At 56.3% G+C, this 22022-nt stretch overlaps 1 protein-coding gene across 12 annotated transcripts in view; it reads right to left on the minus strand.

Moving 5' to 3' along the window:
* Positions 1-22022, minus strand: part of CFAP46 (cilia and flagella associated protein 46) — a 95767-nt gene that overhangs the window by 42746 nt on the left and 30999 nt on the right. For all 12 annotated transcript variants that reach the window (XM_070470520.1, XM_070470519.1, XM_070470518.1 and 9 more), the window contains exons 17-27: positions 21071-21204; positions 19815-20027; positions 18631-18796; positions 17083-17232; positions 15752-15859; positions 14697-14863; positions 7236-7367; positions 6767-6929; positions 4952-5036; positions 1794-1932; positions 1011-1194 (exon numbers count right to left, since the gene is read on the minus strand). In XM_070470520.1, coding sequence (XP_070326621.1) covers positions 1011-1194; positions 1794-1932; positions 4952-5036; positions 6767-6929; positions 7236-7367; positions 14697-14863; positions 15752-15859; positions 17083-17232; positions 18631-18796; positions 19815-20027; positions 21071-21204 — 1641 coding nt within the window. The remainder of the gene's footprint in view (positions 1-1010; positions 1195-1793; positions 1933-4951; positions 5037-6766; positions 6930-7235; positions 7368-14696; positions 14864-15751; positions 15860-17082; positions 17233-18630; positions 18797-19814; positions 20028-21070; positions 21205-22022) is intronic.

The following is a 22022-nucleotide window of genomic DNA, read 5'->3' on the forward strand; positions in this document are numbered from 1 at the left end:
GATCCAACCAGTCCATCCTAAAGGAAATCAGTCCTGGGTGTTCATTGGAATGACTGAAGTTGAAGCTGAAACTCCAATGTTTTGGCCACCTGATGCGAAGAGCTGACTCATTTGAAAAGACCCTGATGTTGGGAAAGATTGAAGGCAGGAGGAGAAGGGGATGATAGAGGATGAGATGGTTGGATGGCATCACCAACTCGATGGACATGAGTTTGGGTAAACTCCGGGAGTTGGGGATGGACAGGGAGGCCTGGCATGCTGTGGTTCATGGGGTTGCAAAGAGTTGGACACGACTGAGCAACTGAACTGAACTAACTGAATAAGTGGACAGACAACCAAATTAAAAAATCTGTAAAGGATCTGACATTTCTCAAAGACAAGGCCCCGGGAGGGCGGCCGGATCCAGAGGATCTAGAGGACCTGCCTGCCTGCTCCCATTCTTGTGACCCCAGCTCCTTGGGGCTGGCAGGGAGGCAGGGAGGGACAGACAGCCAACCAACCTGGGGTTGGGGTGCCGAAGTGTTCTGAAATGGACTGTGACGGAGGCTGCACAGCCCTGTGAATTTACGAAAAGCTCGGCCAGCGGCACCCCCAACCTGGCCTCGAGACCCCTGGCCTGGCTTCAGGAGCAAGGTGCAGGAGCACCCATGGCCACTTGCTGGGGAGCCAGGCCTCTGCCTGACCACAGGAGCCTGTGCTTGGACCCTTTCCTGGGGGACACTCAAATCGAGGTGCCTGCCCTTCCCCAGATCTCTAAAAAGTGCATCGAGAGGAACCTGTGTCTTGACTTCTGGGGGGGTGCGGGCTGTCCCTGAGGACCCCAAACCCTGCAGAGCCCTGTGTCCCTCCTGACCCGCTGGCCGCCCTTCCCCCCGCAGCCTTGCAGGGACCACGTCCCTCGGGCAGGCGGACAGTGTCTCAGGCCTGGCTCTGCCCCCTGCCCCACTCTCCTCCCGAGGCACCGGGCGCCTCCCCACCCCAGCGCGGGCCCCCAGCTGCACCCCGCCAACCTGCAGGGCCTGGATGGCATTGTGGTAGCAGGTCAGCTCGCCGTGCACGCTCTTGGAGTTGAGGGCCAGGCGCTGCCACATGCGGGCCAGGTACTCCTCGCTCTGGTCCCGGAACTTCTGGATCTCCATCAGGAAGCTCTGGCCGAGCTTGGCCTTCACGATGACCATGTGTTTGAAGATCAGGCTGAAGAGACGTCAGAGAGAAATTAATGCCTGAACTGAACAGTAAAAGCCGCAAGCATACAGAATGCATGGAAACGGACGTACTTGTCCATGTTCCCACTCACAAAGGGAAAACAAAACAAAAGTTGACTATCTCAGAGATGGCGTTTTGTGTCTTGTTAATTTGTCATTTGTGTGTGTTGGGTGTTAAATCCCTTCTCTTCTTGTGCTGAGTTCTTAGGAGGGAAATAAAATCACCAGAGGAAAGGGGAGGGTGAGGGCTGTGGGGTGGGGGGGAGGCACCCTGGGGGGCTGGGGGGGCACCATGGGGAGGGCTGCGGGGGGAGGAGGCACCCTGGGGGCTGCAGGGGGGCCTCCCGGGGGCTGCAGGGTGGGGGGCTCCCTGTGGAGGGCTGCAGGGTGGGGGGCTCCCTGTGGAGGGCTGCAGGGTGGGGGGCTCCCTGGGGAGGGCTGCAGGGTGGGGGGCTCCCGGGGGCTGCAGGGTGGGGGGCTCCCTGTGGAGGGCTGCAGGGTGGGGGGCTCCCTGGGGAGGGCTGCAGGGTGGAGGGCTCCCTGGGGAGGGCTGCAGGGGGGGGGGCTCCCTGGGGGCTGGGCACTCACAGGCGGTGCGCCGTCCGCGGCAGCACCTGCATGGCCTCATCCAGCACCTTGAGGCCGCCCTCCCAGTCTTCCTGGTCGGCATGGCTGTGGAAAAGCAGCCCGTAGAGCGCGGCCCGCAGCGTTAGGTCGTCCTCGGTCCCTGCGGTGGGAGAGAGGGCTCAGGGGGGCCTGGGAACACCAGGGCACCAGGTGAGGGTCCTGGGACTGGGGTTCCAGCAGCTTGAGGTGGCCCGCACCCAGGAGTCTGCAGGACCAGGAGCCCCAGGAAGCATTGGGGACGCGGCCACCAAGGCCGCCTGCCTCAGAGCCTCAGACACGTGTAGGGCTGCCCTGCGGGGTCAGCCTCGGGGGAACGCCTTAGTCCTTTTGGGGGAGATGCTCAGGGGTCCTCACGGCACCCCCTGCCCTCCTCCCCCACCTCCTCCCCCACCTCCTCCTCTCTGCCAGGTGCCCTGCTGTGCCCTGCCTCCCCAGGCTTCCTCGGCCCTGCAGGCCTGGGGTGGAGGCTGGAACCCAGATCTTGGGCAACGCTCACTCCACGCAGCACGGTGCTGCCTGGGCCTCAGCCCGTCAGTCAGTCAGTTGGTCGGTTCAGTCAGTCAGTCAACTCAGTTCAGTTGCTCAGTCGTGTCCGACTCTGCGACCCCATGAACCGCAGCACGCCAGGCCTCCCTGTCCATCACCAACTCCTGGAGCCTGCTCAAACTCATGTCCATCAAGTCGGTGATGTCATCCAACCATCTCATCCTCTGTCGCCCCCTTCTCCTCCTGCCTTCAGTCTTTCCCAGCATCAGGGTCTTTTCCAATGAGTCAGCTCTTCACATCAGGTGGCCAAAGTATTGGAGTTTCAGCTTTAACATCAGTCCTTCCAATGAATATTCAGGACTGATCTCCTTTAGGATGGACTGGTTGGATCTCCTTGCAGTCCAAGGGACTCTCAAGAGTCTTCTCCAACACCACAGTTGAAAAGCACCAATTCTCTGTCGCTCAGCTCTCTTTATAGTCCAGCTCTCACATCCACACATGACTACTGGAAAAATCATAGCTTTGACTATACAAACCTTTGTCGGCAAAGTAATGTCTCTGCTTTTTAATGTGCTGTCTAGGTTGGTCATAGCTTTTCTTCCAAAGAGCAAGCATCTTTTAATTTCACGACTGCAGTCACCATCTTTAGTGATTTCAGAGCCCAAAAAAGTGAAGTCTGTCACTGTTTCCATTGTTTCCCCATCTATTTGCCGTGAAGTGATGGGACCGGATGCCATGATCTTAGTTTTCTGAAGGTTGAGCTTTAAGCCAACTTTTTCACTCTCCTCTTTCACTTTCATCAAGAGGCTCTTTTGTTCTTCTCCACTTTCTGCCATAAGGGTGGTGTCATCTGCATATCTAAGGTTATTGATATTTCTCCCGGCAATCTTGATTCCAGCTTGTGCTTCATCCAGTCCAGCATTTCTCATGATGTACCCTGCGTATAAGTTAAATTAGCAGGGTGACAATGTACAACCTTGATGTACTCCTTTCCTAATTTTGTACCAGTCTGTTATTCCATGTCCAGTTCTAATTGATGCTTCTTGACCTGCACACAGATTTCTCAGGAGGCAGGTCAGGTGGCCTGGCGTTCCCATCTCTTTAAGAATCATCCACAGTTTGTTGTGATGCACACAGTCAGAGGCTTTGGTGTAGTCAATGAAGCAGTGACGTGGCCGCAGCCCCACTGCCCATCGAAGCAGAGTCCCCACAGCTGGTCCCAGATGCTCAGGCTGTCCTGTTTCACACCAGTGACCATGGAGCTCTCTTTCCTGTGTTCGAATCACTATAGCCAAGGGGAGGACATGCCCAGGACCCTGCCAGCATGTCATCCGCCTGCCGGCTAAGAGGACAGCAGCAAGTCCCACCCCCAGGCCCCGAGGGCTCCTGTGCTCCCCTTCCCCCCGCCCCCCTCCCGTCAGCGTGGGACGGAATTCACAGGAGCAGGTGGATTTAGGCTCATGACCAGATAACCTGGTCAATGTCTGACACTCAGGAACCGTGAGGGTTCTCCCCACACCCCAGCCAGCCCAACGTGGAACCACATGCCTCGGCCGAGAAGGCTCCTCACAGTCAGGGCTATTTGTTACGAGCTCGGCATTGCCTCAGCTGACTGGTGCAACTACTCAGGCATCACAGAAGTGTACCATTTAGCTGCCGAACTGGATGCAAATACCTTTGCAGTGTTCGCTTTTTAATTTCCTGCATTTCTCATTATTCTCTCATCATTTACATTTTCATGTATCTGTAAGTGTGCCTTTTTGACCACTCTAAACTTTAGGAAGGAATCTTTCCTCAAAACCCTGCTCAATTCTCCTTTTTCGTTTTCCCCATAATTTGAACTTTTACAGCCGCTAACACTGGAGCCATCTGACGTACATTTCAGCACGTGGAGCGAAGTGCTGCCAGGGCGTGGGGTGCGGGCAGTGCAGGTTCCCCCGCAGCCCGGCCCCCCGCAGGTCCTGAGGGTCTGGGCCGCCGTCCGCGTCTCCCCCGGCTGCACCAGCAAACAGTCTCAACTGCCGGGTCTAGCGCCCAGCTTAATAATTACGCACAGTCACATCCATGTTCACGATTTTAAACCAGAGTTTCTCTCTCACAGACTCTGCAGCGTCTGAGGGAGCGGCTGCTGCTCGAATCCACGTGTTCAGCCTTCCCAGCCTTCCCTCGGCCCCCACACGAACAAGGATGGGCCACTCTATTTTTTAGCAGACAGTCGTCTTATCTTAGAAATAAATTATAAAGTATTTACTGCTTTAAGATCACTTTTTCCCTCAGAAATGTATCTCCACGTTTCTGGGGCTATAGAAGTGGGAGGTGCCTGCCAGAATAACCTGGAGAGCAGACCTCAGGGCTGCCTGGGAGACCCAGGGTAGCGGCATCCAGGCTGGTTTCCCCGGGAGACCCAGGGTAGCAGCATCCAGGCTGGTTTCCCCGGGAGACCCAGGGTAGAGGCATCCGGGCTGGTTTCCCCATGAGCACAGCGGGGGTCCCTGGTTGTTTGCAAAGGGCCCGCCAGAGCCCACCCTGTGTTCAGCGCTGGACTGGCGCCACCTGTGCTCATGGCCGTGACTTTGCCAGCTCTACAGAGACTAAAAGCATCTAAAAGCATGGGCACTTCCCAGCCTACAAACCTGGGAGGAAATTCCCTTCCGTCATCCCTCCACTTTGGAAGTCGGCCGTGGGCCACTGGTGCAAAAGCAGTGCTGCCCCTTTCTCCTAAAGTGAAAACATTAACAACACAGACGTCAAAGCTGCAGCTTATTATTTCATCAGTTTGTTTTTCATTTGGCTCCATATCAAATTATGGAAATCACAGCTAAATTTCTGAAATATTAAGTCCCAAGAAGGGGAGTCACATTTTTTCCAGTTCGAGGCTCACTGACTTAGAACCAATGCACACGCAGGCACACACACACGCACAGACTAGCCCCTCAACACAGGCTATGGCTCCTAACGCCACGAAGCATCCGAGGCAGCTTTATAGCTTCGAATCAACGGGGTCAAGAGCACGTTAGGAAAACTCACGGGACACAACAAAAGCAGGGCTCAGGGGAAGATCATTACTGCAAACGCCAGCACTGAGAAAGAAGACAGACGTCAAACCAACAATCTAACTTTACACCTTAAAGAATGTGAAAAAAAAAGAGCTAAATCTGAAGTTGGGAGGGGCAGTTATTAAATATAGAGCACAGAAAATAACAGGAAAAAAATGCAGGATCAACAAAATGGACAAACCTTTAGCTAGACTGACAGAGAAAGAAAGAAGACACAAATAACTAAAGTCAGAAATGAAAGTGGAAATAACAGTATCAACCCTACAGTGATTAAAAAAAGCTGCCATATCAACAGACTATCAATCAACTAGCAATTCTATTCCAACAAACTAAATAACATAAAAGAAATGGAGAAATCCCTCCAAACACTCAAATCACCTAAGCTGACTCAAGAAGGAATAAAAAATTTCAACAAACTTCTAACAGTAAAGTCTGAATCAGTAATCAGAAACCTCCCAATAAAGAAAATTCTTCGACAAGATGGCCTCAAAAGTGGATTCTACCAAACATTTTAAAAAAGAATCACACTGACCCTTCTCAATTGTTCAAAAAACTGAAGAGGAAGGAACAGCTCTTAACTCATTCTATGAGACCAGCATTACTCTGACAGGGGGTCCAGATAAAGACATCATAAGAAAAGAAAATGATAGATGAATATCCTTTATGAATATAGAGGCAGGAATTCTCAACAAAATATGCTGCCGAATTGCAAATTGAATCCAACAATACGGTAAAACATTATTTACCATGACCAAGTGAGCTCTGCCCCAGGGACACAGGCTAGGTCCACATAAAGAATGCATCATGTTAATATAAGGAAAAGGGAGAAAACCAACCGTCATCTCAACTGATGGAAGTGAGCTCTGCCCCAGGGACACAGGCTAGGTCCACATAAAGAATGCATCGTGTTAATATAAGGAGAAAGGGAGAAAACCAACCGTCATCTCAACTGATGGAGAAAAGGCACTTGACGAAATCCAGAAACATTTCATCACGTCTCCCAGAAAACCAGGAGTGGGGGAAGCCCTCCACACAATAAAGCCATGAGACAGTCGCAGCCAGCGCGCTGCCCCGTGAGGGTCACTGAGGCCTCCGGTCAAGGGCCCTTCCCGGGGCCACGACCACCCTGCCACACGACCACCAGGCAGCTGGGAAGCTGCGCCCCGAGGTCCCCAGACGCCTCCCCGCCTCGGGGCGCCTCCCTGGGCCCTGGGTGGTCTGTGCCCCCAGCCTGCCTCCTCTCCTCTCACACTAGAGCTTTCGGTGCACCTGCCTGCTGGGCCGCAGCGATGCCACTCCCCCCGCCCCCAGGCGGCCATCGCGTCCCTCGCCCTCGTGGCTCCGCGGCGCCGCCTTTCCCCAGGAGGCGGCGGGACGAGAGGCGGCCCGCACCTGCTTCTTGGCCTCCGTCTTGTTGATGACGCTGATGATCCTCTGGGTGGCGCTCTTGCACTTCTTCCGGCTGCCCGGGGAGGACAGCAGCGGGAGGCAGGTGTTCCAAAAGTGCCTGGCGGCCAGCATCACCAGGGCGCTGCTCCCTGCGATGCCTGCAAACCTGCGGGGAAGGCCTGGCCTAGAGTGGCGCTGGGGGTGGGGGCCCCGGTCGGCTCTGCAGGGCCTGGACAGGCTCCTCCCTGGCAGTCACGCTGTGACCCCGCACCACCCTCCGCTCCCGGTTTCTTGGGCCCGTCCCGGTCCAGCCGCTCATGCTGCCCGGGACCCTGGGGGTGGACTGGGCGTCACTGCACGGGGCAGGAGATGACCCTGGCCACAGGGCCCCCGGGGAGGGGTGGGCCTCACCATGCACCGTGGTCCCCACATCTCCACCCACGGTGAGTGGTCCTCGAGAGCCAAGGCGCACCTGGCACTCTCGATGAAGGCCTTGGCAGCCGCCAGGCGCAACTGCTTCCTCCCCTTGAGGTTCTCCATGATGCTCCTTCCCTGGGTGCAGGCCACGAAGCTCAGCATCTCTGCCAGCAGCTGAACCTCCACCCTGGAGACAGACAAGCGCCGGCTCACAGGAGGCTCCGCGGGGAGGAAGGTGCTGCGACAGGGAGGGCCCCAGCAGCCGCCTGGTGGGGGAGGGTGCTGGGGGCGTCCAGAGTAAGCCTGTGAACATCCCCGAACCAGAACTAACCGCTGAGTACAGCCAACCCGCAGAACCATGAGCCAGAATCAGAAACGGATGTTTGAATGCGTGGCAATGTGAACGGGAGGAGGCCCCGCCCCAGGTGAGGTCCAGCCCTGCGGGAGCAAGGGGACCCTGTCCCCAGCGCCGCAGAGCATGACTTCTTCAGCGGCCTTGCCTCTGCGCTGACAACTAAGAGCCTACAGCTCGGACTCTGCAACATCCAGGGGCCACGAGCACGCTCCTCTCAGCTGAGTGGCGGCTCGAGCACTCACATGACGTGCATTCCTGCAGCTTGGCCCCGGGGCACCAGACTCTCTCCAGGAGAAAAGCACTGGCTCCTGGGCAGACCCACCTCCCCACGGCCCGGGACACCCGGAAGGCAGGCACCTGACTGCAGGAGCTGCCAGCTGCTCGGCCACCCTTTCCATCAGGAGCCCAGGGGAGGAGGAGGCTGCTCCTTGGCCTGCAGGGATCAGGGTCTACAGGGCCTGGTCAAGTCCACTCTCGGGATGAATGGCAAGCTGGCTCCGTCCCCCAGGAGGTGGGGGAGAGCCCGCCCAAGCGGGCCTTGGTGTCCTGGAGACATGAAGACCAGGACAGGGTCTTGGAGAGTCGGTCAAGGACAGTTGGGTGATCTGCCGAGTGTTCTTTTGTTCTGTCCACCGCTGGAGAGGAATGTTGAAATCTACAGCTGTAATTGTGACTGTGTCTAATATTTTGCTCTTTGAATTTTGAAGCTCTGCCATTAAGCATGTGCACACTTGAGATTTTACATTTTCTTGCTGATTGAAGCTTTTCTCTGATCGCGCTTCCTACAGCCCCACCAGTGCTCTTACACCTGAGGCTGGCAGAGTCCATCCTCTGCCCCCTTAAACTGTTCCTCTGTGTCTTTGTATTTGGAGAGTCTCTCTTGAAAATGACCTCAGTTGGGTCTTGCTTTTTGTATCCAGTGGGATAACCTCTGCATTGTACCTGGAGTGTTGGTCTGTTCGCTTTTAACACCTTTTTTGGTGCGGTCAGGTTCCATCTTCTGCTGTTTGCCTTTTGTCTAATATGTTCTATTTCTTTCCACCCCCTTTTGGATTAATTGAATATTTTTTAGCATCCAACTTTATCTTCTGTATTGGGTTTTCCATTATAGGCGTTTGTTTTACTGTGTTTGAGGAACTTGCTTGAGTGATCGCAGTGTACACCCTTCACTAATCACAGTCTGGTGAACTGATGTCACATCACTGCACGGATGACAGGACACCACCACACGGGCGTCTCTCAAGCCCACCCTCTGTGTGGTCACCATCACACACTTTACTTCCACATTTGTCGATAATCTCATGGCACAGCATATATTTGTTTTTAAAACAGCATGTGCCTTTTAAGGGCTTCCCAGGTGGTGCTAGTGGTAAAGAACCTGCCTGCTGATGCAGGAGATATAAGAGATGTGGGGTTGATCGCTGGGTCAGGAAGATGCCCTGGAGGAGGGCATGGCAACCCACTCCAGTCTTCTTGCCTGCAGAATCCCATGGACAGGGGAGCCTGGTGGGCTACAGTCCACGGGGTTGTACAGAGTCAGACGCGACTGAAGCAACTTAGCACAGCTCACAGTCGAGTGTCTTTTAAGGAACTGAAGGGGGGAAGAACAGAACGCGCAGCCGCGCGTCCACCATTTCAGCGTTTGTCACTGCTTCCTGAGTGGAGTTCCCATCAGGGACCACCCTCCTTCAGGCAGGACAACCTCCTGAGCACACTGTTCCGCGCTGGCTCTCCTGGGGATGGATTCCCTTAGTTTTAATTAGTCTAAAATGTCTTTATTTTGCCTTCATTTACTGAAGACTATTTTTGGTGTACATAGAGTTCTAGACCAACCAAGCTTTTTCTTTTCTACCACTTGGCTACATTGCTCCCAATGAGAACTTGGGTCTCATCCCTGTGTGTGATGTGTCTGTTTCCCTTCCACCTTCCTTTCAGGGTTTTCCTGTCACCTCTGAGTGTGTAGTCCAGCGATTTGACTACAATAAATATAGGTGCAGTATCCTTTATATGTTTATCCTGCTTGGGGTTCACTGAAAATCCTGGACCTCTATGTTGATATCTTTAATTCGAGACAATTTCTACCTTGCTTTCTGGCCTCTGACCTTCCAAGCCCACCTGCACTTGTGCCGCTGCAGCCCCTCCCCCGAAGGCGCTGCTCCTGTTTTCCAGGCCTTTCCTCCTGTGCTTCGGTTTCCACAGTCTGCTGCCAGTGTTCAGGCCCTCCCAGTGATGTGTCCATGTCAGAGATCATACTTGTCACTTCCAGAATTTTCCCTAGTTCTTTATTATAGTTCCCATTTCTTTGTTGAAATTCCTCACCTATACACTAATTTGTCTGTCAAAACCCTTTCTTTCTTGTATTTATAATCACTGTTTTAAGTGCATCGCCTGCTAACTCCAACACCTGTGTCACGTCTGAGTCTGCTGACTGCTTTTTCTCCTGGGCCACACGTTTTCTCATTTTTCCATGTGTCTAGCAACCTTTGCTGCTATGCTGGGCACTGGGGATGGGGGCTGTATTGTTCAGAGCGTGGCTGAGACAGCCTCCTTTAAAGGGAGACTGGGTTTCACTCTGGCAGCCGGCAGCCAGTGGATTTCCTTGTGGCTCATCCTTGTCCGACTGAGATCTGGGTGAGGCTTCTTAGGGGAGGTCTCGCAGAACCCTTGACGGCCCTGCCCCAAGGCCTGCCCTTCCTGAATAGGAGAGGTTCAGTGGGCGCTCCCCAACTCCCGGGAGTCACAGGGACTCCCTCATCTCTGTCACTTGCTTCTGCCAGGCATGCATTGGCGCCTTCTCTCCCCAAGAACCTCCTCTTCCCCCGCATCCTGTGGGGTCAGCTGCCCCAGCAGGCCCCAACTTTGATCTCTGGCCCCCTGAGCATTTCCTCTGTCTGGGCTCCTCCACCTCCCTGTCCCCCAACCCCAGGCAGAGGCTGTGTGTGGGGTTCACGTCTGATGGTCTCTTCCTGCAGGAAGTGCCGCCTTGGGCCATCTGCTGGTCAGTGTCTGGAAACAGATGTTTCATGTATTTTATCAAGTTTTAAAGACCCAACAGTGATAATGATTATGTTAAATAAAAATGCTAAACAAAGTAGAAAGGTAACCTATGTTGGTTCACTTTAGGGATCTATGTGAAGTTTATATTTTGCATTAATAGTATAAACATGAAACTGATTCTGGTAATTACACACTTGCCCTGGAGGAGGGCATGGCAACACACTCCAGGATTCTTTCCTGGAGAGTCCCATGGACGAAGGAGCCTGGCGGGCTGCCATCCATGGGGCCGCAAAGAGCACAACCATATGAGACCCACTGTGTGTCATGTGTCCATGTGAGAATACTAGTTGACTAGTAACTGCACTATTTTTCACCAAGATCTGAAAACTATTTGCAGTATTGTTGTGAAATGCTATCATAAAAATTACTCTGTGACCAATTCCACACTAAGTTTCTTTATGTAACTTGCAAAATAGAAAAATAGCATAAAATTTGAAACATGTATGTATATATGTATGTGTGTGAGTATATGTGTGTGTATATATATATATATATATATTTTTTTTTTTAAGGTGAATCGTTTGTAGCACATGCCACAGGGCTGAAGTTGACTGTGCATCTTGCTGACTGGGGCCAGGGACAGGGCTTTGAGCGGCCAGCAGGACCACGTGAGGTGTGGCACCCTGAAGAGACCGCCGGCCTCTGCCTCTCCAGCCTCCCAGCGCCCAGCGGCTGGCCTGGAGACAGCGGTGCTGTGGGTGAGAGAAAGGTCTAGTCCGCGGTCAAGCCGCGGGAGCGGTGACCCCACTGAGTGCAGTGCCACCGCCCGCCGCGAGGGGGCAGCAGCAGTCTACCAATGCACTCTCAGAGGCCTAAGTGAAAATCTCACTCCGTCTCATGCCACCTGCCCTTTCTCTTATTACCATATGTAAACATTGATATTTATAGCCTCTTTTACTAGGCTAGGAGCTGCTGTTTCAAAATAGAACTCAATTTAAGAACCACTGACGAAACCAAGGTGGACCGGCTGGTGCCACTCTGGTCCTTGACAAGCCCTGCTGTGCCTGCGCCGTGCGGGGACGTCAGCCTCATGAATCCCGGGAGACGATGCAGCTCTTCACCCAGCTTTTCCTTTCTTTTAAAATTAGCTTCTGAATTTTTATCAAGGTGGCACATACTACGTGGTTAAGAACTTTCCACCCAGCTCCCAGTCTGCTTCCCAGCAAGAACTGACCCCAATCTTCGGCTCTGTCTTCGAGTGGATACATTTTTCTCTCCAAAAACGGGCTTCCTTCTCAGTTTCCCGGTTTGTGAATTTTACACATAACTGACAGAAGCCTCACCAGGGCAAACACAGAGTATGGCCTCCTCAGACCGTCCTTCTGCACTTTTCCTGGCTCACTAACACAACTGGCCCTGGCATCACTTTTATTTCCCCCATTTATTATCTCTGTACCTCGGAGTATCCTGTAGACCCTCAAGTGACGGCCCACTCCTCAGCTCCCCAGATGCGGGTCTTACACCTGTTCTCTCCCTCTTCCCACTGCTAAAATATGTTAGCTGTGCTTTCACTGTATTTTTGTGCTGTCAAAATTGGTAACCCTTACATTTTATTGGGTAACCATGGGTAAATCTTCCTTGTCAAAATGCTAGTCCTAACACAGAAATATCAATAAACACCATGATAATGTCAACGTGTTTCACTGAAGAGTCAAGCTGTATATTACTTTCGTGTTTTCTGGCATTTCCAATTGCCTTTTCTCCCTTCTTCCTCCTCTGGTCCTGCCCCTACATCCTGGCTGAGGTGGCCCTCAGCCAGCAGCAAAGCTGGGCAACTTTTCTGGATTGAATCTCTTATTTGCAGCATCCAACATCTTTTTCTTTTTTGGTTTACTCCCTCCTTTTTCCAGATTGTATCCTCAAGTAACTTTCTAGAAACAGATGTATGGCAAATACATTTTCTGTTTAAAAGTAACTTTTTTTATCCGGATGCCTGAAAGTTTGGGTGAGTTAGAATTACATGTTGAAATCTACTTCCACTTAGACCACTCCAGTTTCTTTTAGCTTCAAGTGATGATTCCTGAGAAGACTGTTGCATTTCTATTTCCTACTTCTTTGTAGATTGCTTCCTTCTAAAAGCTATAGGATAGCCTTCTTATGACCTGACTATCCTGTGATGCATCTGGATGCAAGTATCCCTTCATTCTTCTCACTGGTCAAAGGGCTGGAGAGTCAGTCGTGAGAGGGTGTCCCCTGCTCAGGGAACTCTCCTACACCACTCTTTTAAATTCCTTTCTTAAGAACTCTTTCCTCCCTCAACCTGTAATCCCAATAGTTGGGTCTTGGATCTCCAGTACAGTTCCCATACTTCCTCTGGCTTTTCTCTGTTTTCTGTCTGTCCTTCTTCATTTATTTTCTGAGAGATTTCCTCACATTTCATCTTCCAGTTCTTCATTGACTTTATTTCCAACTTCAGAAATTACCTTTCTAATTTTCAAGAGGTCTTTAATCCTTTTCCTTTTGCTCCTTATTCCTTTTCCACAATACTACATTTTAATTTTTAAATGTTACATCTTCTCAAGATATTAGAAGTTATTTACTTTTTTAATGTTCATTCAGATCATCATACAATATGTGGAATGAATCACAGAGGCCTCAAGCACAGCTGAGTTGGGCCAGGCCTGTGGGGGAGGTCCCATGCCTGCCACGCACCTCAGTTACCTCAGACAGGAAGGCGCCCTGCCTACACGCCCCAGACAGAGAGGCTCCCCGCCCACATGCCCCAGATGGGAGGGCGCCCCCACCACACGGCCCAGACAGATGCCTCTACTTACTGTCCAGATGGAGCAGAAAAAGTGCCTCCGCCCCTCCCGCTCTCTGAAAGCCCAGCCAGTAGAGACGGTCACAGCCAGCCAAAAGGAAGCCTTCTTCACTTCAGACCCCCAGCTCCTCCAATGACTCTGGTCACTGCAGGCCCTCCTGACACCCCCTTTTCCATATAAAAGCAAGCTCCCCTCCTTATTTTCTGGATTTCCTGTCGTCCACCAAAGTTTGCATTTCCCTAAGTGCAATTCCTCTGCTGTTCCCTGAACCTGCCTGCCTTTCCTGGGAGATAGCTGGCTGTTATATTATTATGGCACTCTCATCCTAAGCAATTTTCCCTATTTCTTCATGTTGGTGTTCTCTTTAAAGCTGAAATCTTTTAAAAACTCTTAGAAACCTCAGTTCATGCATGATAAATGTGGCTTATTTGCTGATGGGCATAGCTTTACAGTGGTCAGCAGACACCAGTGCCTGGCGGGGAACCCCAGGAAGACTTCTGAGAAGAACTCCAAGTCCCTGCCTGGTGTCAGATGTCCTGCCGGGCAACCGGGTGTTCTGTGTGTTACCCCTGCGCCTTCTCTGTCTCCCCTCACCAGGCACCTGGGCTGGCCGCCCCCCCATCTTCCCTGAGCCCTTGGCCCCATCTGATGCGCCTCACCCTGCCGTGAGGCCAGGACGCGGCGTCTGGAAATCTTTCACAAGCAAAGTCTTGAATCCGGCCCTGCACTACCAGCCCAACTGTGCTCCCACAATGGGCGACTTCCTGACTGGGGGTCCTGGACCCCCTCTTTTAGGAAATAAACTCAGAATAAGTCTAAGAGAAGAGCCGCAAGGAAAACAGTCTTTACAGCAGAAGTGCTCATGATAGCGAAGAGAGAAGACTTGAGTGCCCTTACTACCTACGAGCTGAAGGAAGCCTGGGGTACAGGGCCACAGACGAGGCTCTGAGGGAGCGTCCAGATGCCCCGGGGGCCCTGGGGAGCAGGCTGCAGGCAGCACCCAGGTAGAGAGGAGCCAGGTTGGGGGCAGGGGGCATTTTCCTTTCCCTGTAATCACCATTTAATTACTTCTGAATTTATTTGGCCTCCTAAGTCACCAGCCCAAAACCACTTTAAATGAAGCTCCCTCTCTGGCGTCATGGGTTGAGCTGTGAGACCCTTCCCACCTCTCTGCCCCCAGGATGCGGCTGAGCACGGCTTCCCAGGGCCCCCGGATGAGGTGTCGCCCTGGCGGACATGGGGCTGGGAGGCACGGGGCGGCTGTGGGGCCTGACTGGTGGGGGGTGAGCCCCGGTGGAGGTGCCTCACCATGGGGGTACAGGTCAGGCGCGGGGTGACTCACGGATTAAAGGTCCGAAGGTACTTGATGCCCATCTGGATGGCCTTCTCTGAGCAGGCCATGGTGGCCTCATGGTCCCGGGCCATGTAGGTGAAGTGGGTCAGCCGCATCAGGGTCTGCAGCTCCACCAGGAGGTCGGACCAGGTGCACTCTGAGGCCATCTTCACCAGCTGTCCGCGTGGAGGAGGGGGTGTCTGTGAGTGGGGGGTGTCTCTGCTGCCAGCACGCAGGCTGACCTCCCCCGGGTCCACTGGTCACTTGGTCTTGGCTGAGCCACCCATGAGGGTGAAGCTCTAGCTGCCAACCTCGGTCAAGCCCGGGTGGGTTGGCAGGTCGGGGACAAACGTCGCAGTGTCCACACTGCCTTCCTGCCACACGGGCGGCCCGGCCCTGGGCGGAGTGTGGAGAAGCACAGAAAAGCACAGTCTGGTTTCTCAGGAAACCAGACTCGGAGGCCCTGAGGGAACCTCGGTGCTGCTGGGAGGCGGGTGAGTGCTGCGCTTTACACATGGGTGGGACTCCAGCCGCAGGGCTAGGCCCTCGACCCGGGTCCTTGTCTCAACAACAGGATTCAAATAACCAACCGGAGTCGGTAGGTTGTCAGGGCACAGCCCCTGGGTATGCCCACCAGACACCCAGTGACACCCACCTGGGCTGGGGGGAGGACGGTGACACCTATGGGGGAGGGGACACCTGAGGGGCTGAGGTGATACCTGTGGGGGAGGTGACAGCTGGGCTGTGAGGGGACACCTGTGGGGGAGGGGACACCTGTGGGGGAGGGGACACCTGAGGGGCTGAGGTGATACCTGTGGGGGAGGGGACACCTGTGGGGCTGAGGTGATACCTGTGGGGAGGTGACAGCTGGGCTGTGAGGGGACACCTGGGGGAGGGGTGACACCTGGAGGGTGGGGTGACAGCTGTGGGATATGAGGTGACATCTGTGGCAGGAGGCGACACCTGTGGGGGAGGGGACACCTGTGGGGGAGGGGACAGCTGTGGGATATGAGGTGACACATCTGCGGGAGGAGGTGGCACCCCTAGGGTGGGGGGACACCTACCTGGGCTAAGGGGGGCACAGTGAAGTCCATGAGGCCCAGCCCATTGCAGGAGTACATCTCCAGGGCGACGAGAACTCTGGTCATGGAGCTGATGTCTTCGTTGGTGCTCTGGTGGGAGGAAGGCAGAGGGCCCATGAGGCCCGGGCGCTGGAGAGCCTGGAATGCTGGGGACGTGAGCCCTGAGACACAGCAGCTCTTCAGCGACAACAGGAGCTGTTAGCGTGAAAGTCTGTCTCCAAGATGGTTTAGTCGCTATGTTGTGCCCAACTCTTATGACCCCGAGCCTGCCAGGCTCCTCTGTCCACGGGATTCTTCAGGCCAGAATACTGGAGTGGGTTGCCATTTCCTTCTCCAGGGGATCTTCCCAACCCAGGAATCAAACCCAGGTCTCCTGCATTGCAGGCGGATTCTTTACCGACTGATCTACGAGGGAAGCAAAACACTTGGCAATGACGGAAGCCACAAGGACTCCCCTTGTGGCTTAGCTGGTAAAGAATCCGCCTGCAATGTGGGAGACCTGGGTTCGATCTCTGGGTTGGGAAGATCCCCTGGAGAAGGGAAAGGCTACCCACTCCAGTATTCTGGCCTGGAGAATTCCATGGACTGTATAGTCCCTGGGGTCACAAAGAGTGGAATACGACTGAGCAACTTTCCCTTCCCTTCCTTCCTTCCTGTCTCCAAGTTATCTTTTCATGAGATAAGCGGGAGCAGGCACTGCAGCCCTAAGGTGGTTGGGCAGCTAACTGACCCGGCCAGATGTGGAGGGCAACTGGCCAGGCACAGCAGGTAGTCCTGTGCCGGTGGGCCACCCCCTTGAACCAGCTCCAATCCATGCTTGCTCCTGCCGAGATCAGATGCCCCTCCCTGAGGGCCACACTCTCGCCAGCCTCACTTCCCACCTGAAGCAGTGTGTCCTGGCTCCAGCCGGGCCGAGGGAGCCTCCCGTGGCCTCCATCCATGTCCCAGCCCCGTCTGCTGGGTCCCCGGCTGCTCCCCACCCCTCACTCCCGTGGTCTTCTGCTCACGGCTCAGGGGCTGCAAGGCCCTGACAAGGGGGCGCCCCCTGTGACCTGGAGGCACCTCCAGATAAGCCAAAGTGAGGTATCAGCGGGTGGACAGTCCCAGAAGCCCAGCACTCTTGGTGGACAGTTAGAACCACGGCCATCGGCTGGAGGAAGGAGGGGAGGCTGCGGCCAGGCAGCTCGAGGAGGCCTTCTGCCCCATCCCTAGGGGTGGCAGCCCCAGCGAGGACAGAGCTCCTGCCGGGAAGTCTCCCAGCACGGCCCCGCCCCGCCCCCAGCACGGCCCCGCCCCCAGGCTGCTCAAAGCACCTGCTCCTCCGTGCCCAGCCGTGGCCCGATCTGCTGCTGCAGGAGCTGCTTGCCCTTCACCCACGTGGCAATGAGCTGCTGCCGAGCACTCAGGGGCACCACCTCCTCGGGCTCCAGCCCGTTGGTCAGGTTCAGGGCAAACTCGCAGATCTGAAATGGAGGGGCTCTTGTTCACGACACCTGAATCCAAACAGGGAACCCGGGCCAAGACCCCATCTGCAAATACAAGTGGACCTGGCTCTCGGTCCAGCCGGCAAAGTGGTCCAAACAGGCCAAGTCCTGAGGCGATGAGGCACGGCGGCTGCGGCTGCGTCCTCTCGTGCCCTCACCCTGCGGTGAGCCCACCAGACCTGGTGTTGCCATCAGGTCCCCATTGGCCTCGACACAGTGGCTGATGTTGGTTCTGGGGGCTGCACAGCCAGGACTGAGCTCCCTGTCCCGCCTGCATGAATGAGGCCTTGGTTCCCTGTCTTTCACTGGCGGTGGAACCCCATCACCTGTCACAGGCTTGGCCCCTGGAGCCACCATGCCAGGAACTAACCATGGGCCCCATTTTGCTCCATGTTTTCTGAGGTTTCATTTTTCCCCTAAAGTGTAACATGAACACCTGTCTTTCGTGAACCGCTCAGGACCCTGCAGCTCAGAAACCCAGGGGGCTGACAGGTCCACCCCTGTTGTTCCTGTGCAGCCTGGTTGAGGACACCCCCTTCCTGGGCTTGCCTGGGAAGACCCCTTCCATCAGGCCCCACAGCAGAGGGCAGCTGATCCCAGATGCAGCCACCTGCCCTCCGTGGGCACGCTGGCCTGGCCCTTCCTGACGGATACCCAGCCACAGAACAGTCGTGCCTCATACCCTGCTCTCCTGGACAGTCTGGAAGCCACCGGAGAGGCCCCAGCAAGGGCAGCCCAGGCTCACCCCTCCCTATCTGGTGGGATCCCTGGAGCCTCACAAGTGGCTGCCTTCTGCCCTCTGCCTGAGCCCTCACCCACTCCGCCCAGCTCTGCCATCCCTGCCAGACATGCAGCCGGCCTGGCTTTCCCAGGGCCCAGGCGCCCCCGCAGCGTGACACGGCGGCTCCTTTGTCCTTTCTCCCCGTCCTATGTTACGGCCGGGCCCACAGCAGGGGGCAGAGGTGGTCTTTGTACTCCTGCAGGAGGTGTTGCTCTGGGCTGGTCAACACCATCAACATCCATCCTCCTTGACCGGGATGGCCACCCACAGCCCGTGTCACCAGGAGGTAAAGTCAGGGGACAAACGTCCCCCCGCCCTGGTCACTGTGGAACCGCCGGTGACCGGGGTCCGTACTTTGTGTTCGTTCTGCAGCGTCCCACTCTGAACCGCACCGGCCCTGCTCTCCAGCCTCACATCGCATTTTTCTGCGGTTTGGGCCATGCAGGGATGTACCTGACCCTACAGAGTCCTCATTTTTAGAGAAAGCACATCCCGCCCAGCCCCCCGCCCCAAGCCCCATTTCCGGAAAGTTGAGAAGCCCCCAGGCTCACTGCCTCAGCTGCCCTCCCCACGCCACCCCACCTGCCAGGCGGTACCTCCACGGCAGCCCTGACTTCAGAGGCGGCCTCGGGGTCCAGCGGCGTGTGGAGTGGGTTGGAGCGCGCCTGCTTCCTGGCCTTCTCGGGAACCAGGGCCGGGATCCAGTGGATGATCAGGCCTCGGGCGAGCGCACTGCACAGCATCGCCAGCAGCAGCGAGTCCCTGCAAGACCAGTGCGTCCAGGCCAGGCTGCCCCAGGGGAGCAGCGTGGCGCTGTGACCGGCCGGCCGCGGGGCACCCTCTGTGCCACGTGGGCGGGACCCCCAGGGAGTCCACGGGGCCTGGACGCACAGGCCTGCCCGACCGCCATGCCCACCACTGGGCTGTCCAGCAGGCCCTCCATCAGGCGCCAGGTAAGCGGACTTGGGCCAGAACCTCCCTGTTTCTCTTTGAAACCTCTCAGTGCCAGAACCGTCAGAACCAGCAAACATGCCTGATCTGCATGAGCACAGACACAGACGCCCGCCTGAGAAGCAGAGGCACGCCCCCCCCAGCACCCCCCTGAGAAGGAGAGGCACGCCCCCCCCAGCACCCCTGTGGTCCCGGGGACCCTGCCGGGGTCTTGTGCACAGAGGAGAGCTGAGGGTGCCAGGCAGGCCCCTGCCCCACGGCCCATTCTGGCTGTGTGCTCGTGTGCAGACATCTCTGGGTCCTGATTCACTCGAGCCTGCCTATTTCAAGATCTGTCGAAAACCTTTACATCTGAGTGTTTAGACTAAAAGCCAAACCAACAGAAAACACAAAGAGGACTTCAAAAGCTAGGTCACCGTGAGGGAAAGCTTTGACCTTTGACCTGACTTGATGCTTTCACGTTTCTCAGCTGGATAAGGAAACACAGGGACCCAGGTCAGCTTCCAGCCCTGTTTCTGTGAGACCTCGGCCTCTGTCAACCTCTCCCAGAATCCCTCCGCTTGGAAAAGATTGGGACAGGCTGGGAGTCCGCGTGTGGGCATGAGGGCGCCCAAGCAATCCCCACGTGCCTGCCTGCGGCTCAGAGAGGGTACATGTCTTGCCTGGAGTACACAGCCAGTTAGACAGAAGCCCCATCACTGCTGGGCGCTGGGTGCTGGTGGCCCCACATGCTCCTCCCCCAAGGGGACGCACGTCTGCCCCCCGGCTCCCAGCCTGAAGCCCAGGGTCTCTGGCAGCGGCAGGACGGAGCCTGGGCAGCCTCACGCACCCGCTGTGGCCCACGGCCTTCATGATGCCCAGCAGGTGGTACAAGGCGTCCAGGAGCTCCCGCTGCCGCCCAGCCTTGAGGAGGTGGTGGTTATGATTCAGCACGTAGACCACGGCGTTCTGCACGATCCACGGCTCCTGGAGCTCCTGCCCGATGTCGGCGGAGCGCAGCCAGCAGTTCATGGCGTGCTGCGAGAGGCCCTCTATCCAGTTCCTGCGGGAGGCATCCGTCAGGCTCTCCGGGAGCCAGACTCTGCCTGAGCCGGCACTCGGACGCCACCGAGAAGCCATCCCTGGAGCCGGAGCTCAGAAGGCTGCCCTGTCAGGGGCTGCCTGTCGTTTCTGCTGAAGGATAGGACCTGCCTGGCTCCCCCCGGCCCTCCCATCTCCCTGCCCATCCCTGTCTGAGGCTGGACCCCCGACCAAGGCCTGCAAGCTGCCTGTCCACCTCTACATCTGCCTGCGCCCGTCTCCCTGGCCTATCACACACAGGCCGCCCTCCTCGGTCTGCATGGACACTGGGCACCTACTGGCCTCAGACCAAGGCTTGGTGAACCTTTATCGTAAAGAGCCAGACAGCAGGTACCCTGGGGTTTAACAGCTACACAGTCCCTTCTCTGTTATGTCTTTTTTGCTATTGAGTTTCACAAACTAAAAAATGTCAAAACCACTGTGAGCTGGCGGGCTGTACAAAAGCTGTGGAGAGCCTGGCCCTAGCCCCAGGCTGTGCTCTGAAACCTCCAGACAAATGCCGTCTGCATAGAGTTGGGGTCCTTCCCTGAGCCCTTCCCGGGCAAAGGGCATGCAGGCCCCCCACAGCGGGCACGTATGAGGGCCCAGCCACCAGGGGAGCCAGTGGGGCAGACCCATCCCTGCGGTCAGTGGGCAGCTAGGGCCTCGGCTCCCAGGACGGCCCCGTGGACGGTCACTCACTGCCACGTTCACTTCAGACGAAAACAGCAAAATACTGTTGCTACGAGAGCACCTCGCTCTCCTGATTGAATGGCACTTGCCTCTCATGTGGACGAGGTTTCTGCGGGTTCCCTGCAGACCCTCATCCTGATCATGGACTTCGCGGGACAGCTTCCCCCATGACCACCACCCCCTCACACCCCGTTTCCACTAGTGACAGGAAAGACTGGCCACACGGGCCCGGTGTGAGCCACGAGACATGCCGGGCAGCGGCCCCTGCCTCTCAGCGCGGCGCTCAGCCCAGCCCCCGCCTCGCGCCCCCAGCCCCGCGGGCGGCGCCCCCACCGGTACACGATCCACTCGGCATTGTCCTCCGGGCACTCGGGTATGTAGCCCATTGGGTGCTGGCTCATGTCCTCGGGGGGCGTGGGCCGGTCGTTCAGCTGCACGCCTTCCGACCGCAGCAGGTGGACAGTGGCCTGCGGAGGACGGAGTGGCCAGAGGCCCCTGAGCAGAGGCCGGCACGGTGCCCACAGGCCTTCCCAACCCCCGACCCGCCCTGCCCCAGGGGACAGGTCCTCCCCCACACACCTGCGTCTCAGAGACGCAGCCCCCCAGGACACGCGCCCCTTACGCCTCAGGGGCCACCGAGCCCTGGTCCTCGTCCTCTGCGGCCGTGCACAGACGCCCCGGAGGCGGCCGAGGCCCCTGGGCAGGGCGACGGAACTGAGACAGGACTGACAACGGGGGCGGGTGCCTCGCCTGGGGCCCCGGGCCCACCCACCTGCCCCCACTCGCAGCACTGGCCCAGCCCTCAGGAGGTGACCGGCAGGCCCTCACTGACCAAGCCCGGGAGCCTTCTGTCTGGGTTACGCTGGGTTGCTCCCGCGACCCCCAAAAGAAAACACCCCAAGTGGCCTCACCGCTGCGTGCACGTGCAGGCCCCCCACTGCACCACCCGGCTGGCCTGGGGTCTCTGCGTGCTACACACGGGCCCCCACTCCCAGGCTGACCTGGGGTCTCCGCGTGCTCACAGAAGGGGCCAGGCTCGCTGTGGGGGCTGCTCCCCAGCAGCGTCCGAGATGACATCAGAAGCCAGGTTTCTCTCTCACACCTGACTCAAAGTGCTACTGAAGCTACTCGGGGCCAGGACACACCCAGGTCCAGTACCAACCAGCCCCTGGGACCCACATCACTGGGGACTCACAGTTCACACACTCCTTCAAAGGACAATTAATATCAACACTCCTCACCATACATTTTGACATATTTTTCTTCCAGAAAACCTCCCAAGAAT

The sequence above is a fragment of the Odocoileus virginianus genome, chromosome 7, assembly GCF_023699985.2.
Source record: "Odocoileus virginianus isolate 20LAN1187 ecotype Illinois chromosome 7, Ovbor_1.2, whole genome shotgun sequence".
Classification (NCBI taxonomy): domain Eukaryota; kingdom Metazoa; phylum Chordata; class Mammalia; order Artiodactyla; family Cervidae; genus Odocoileus; species Odocoileus virginianus.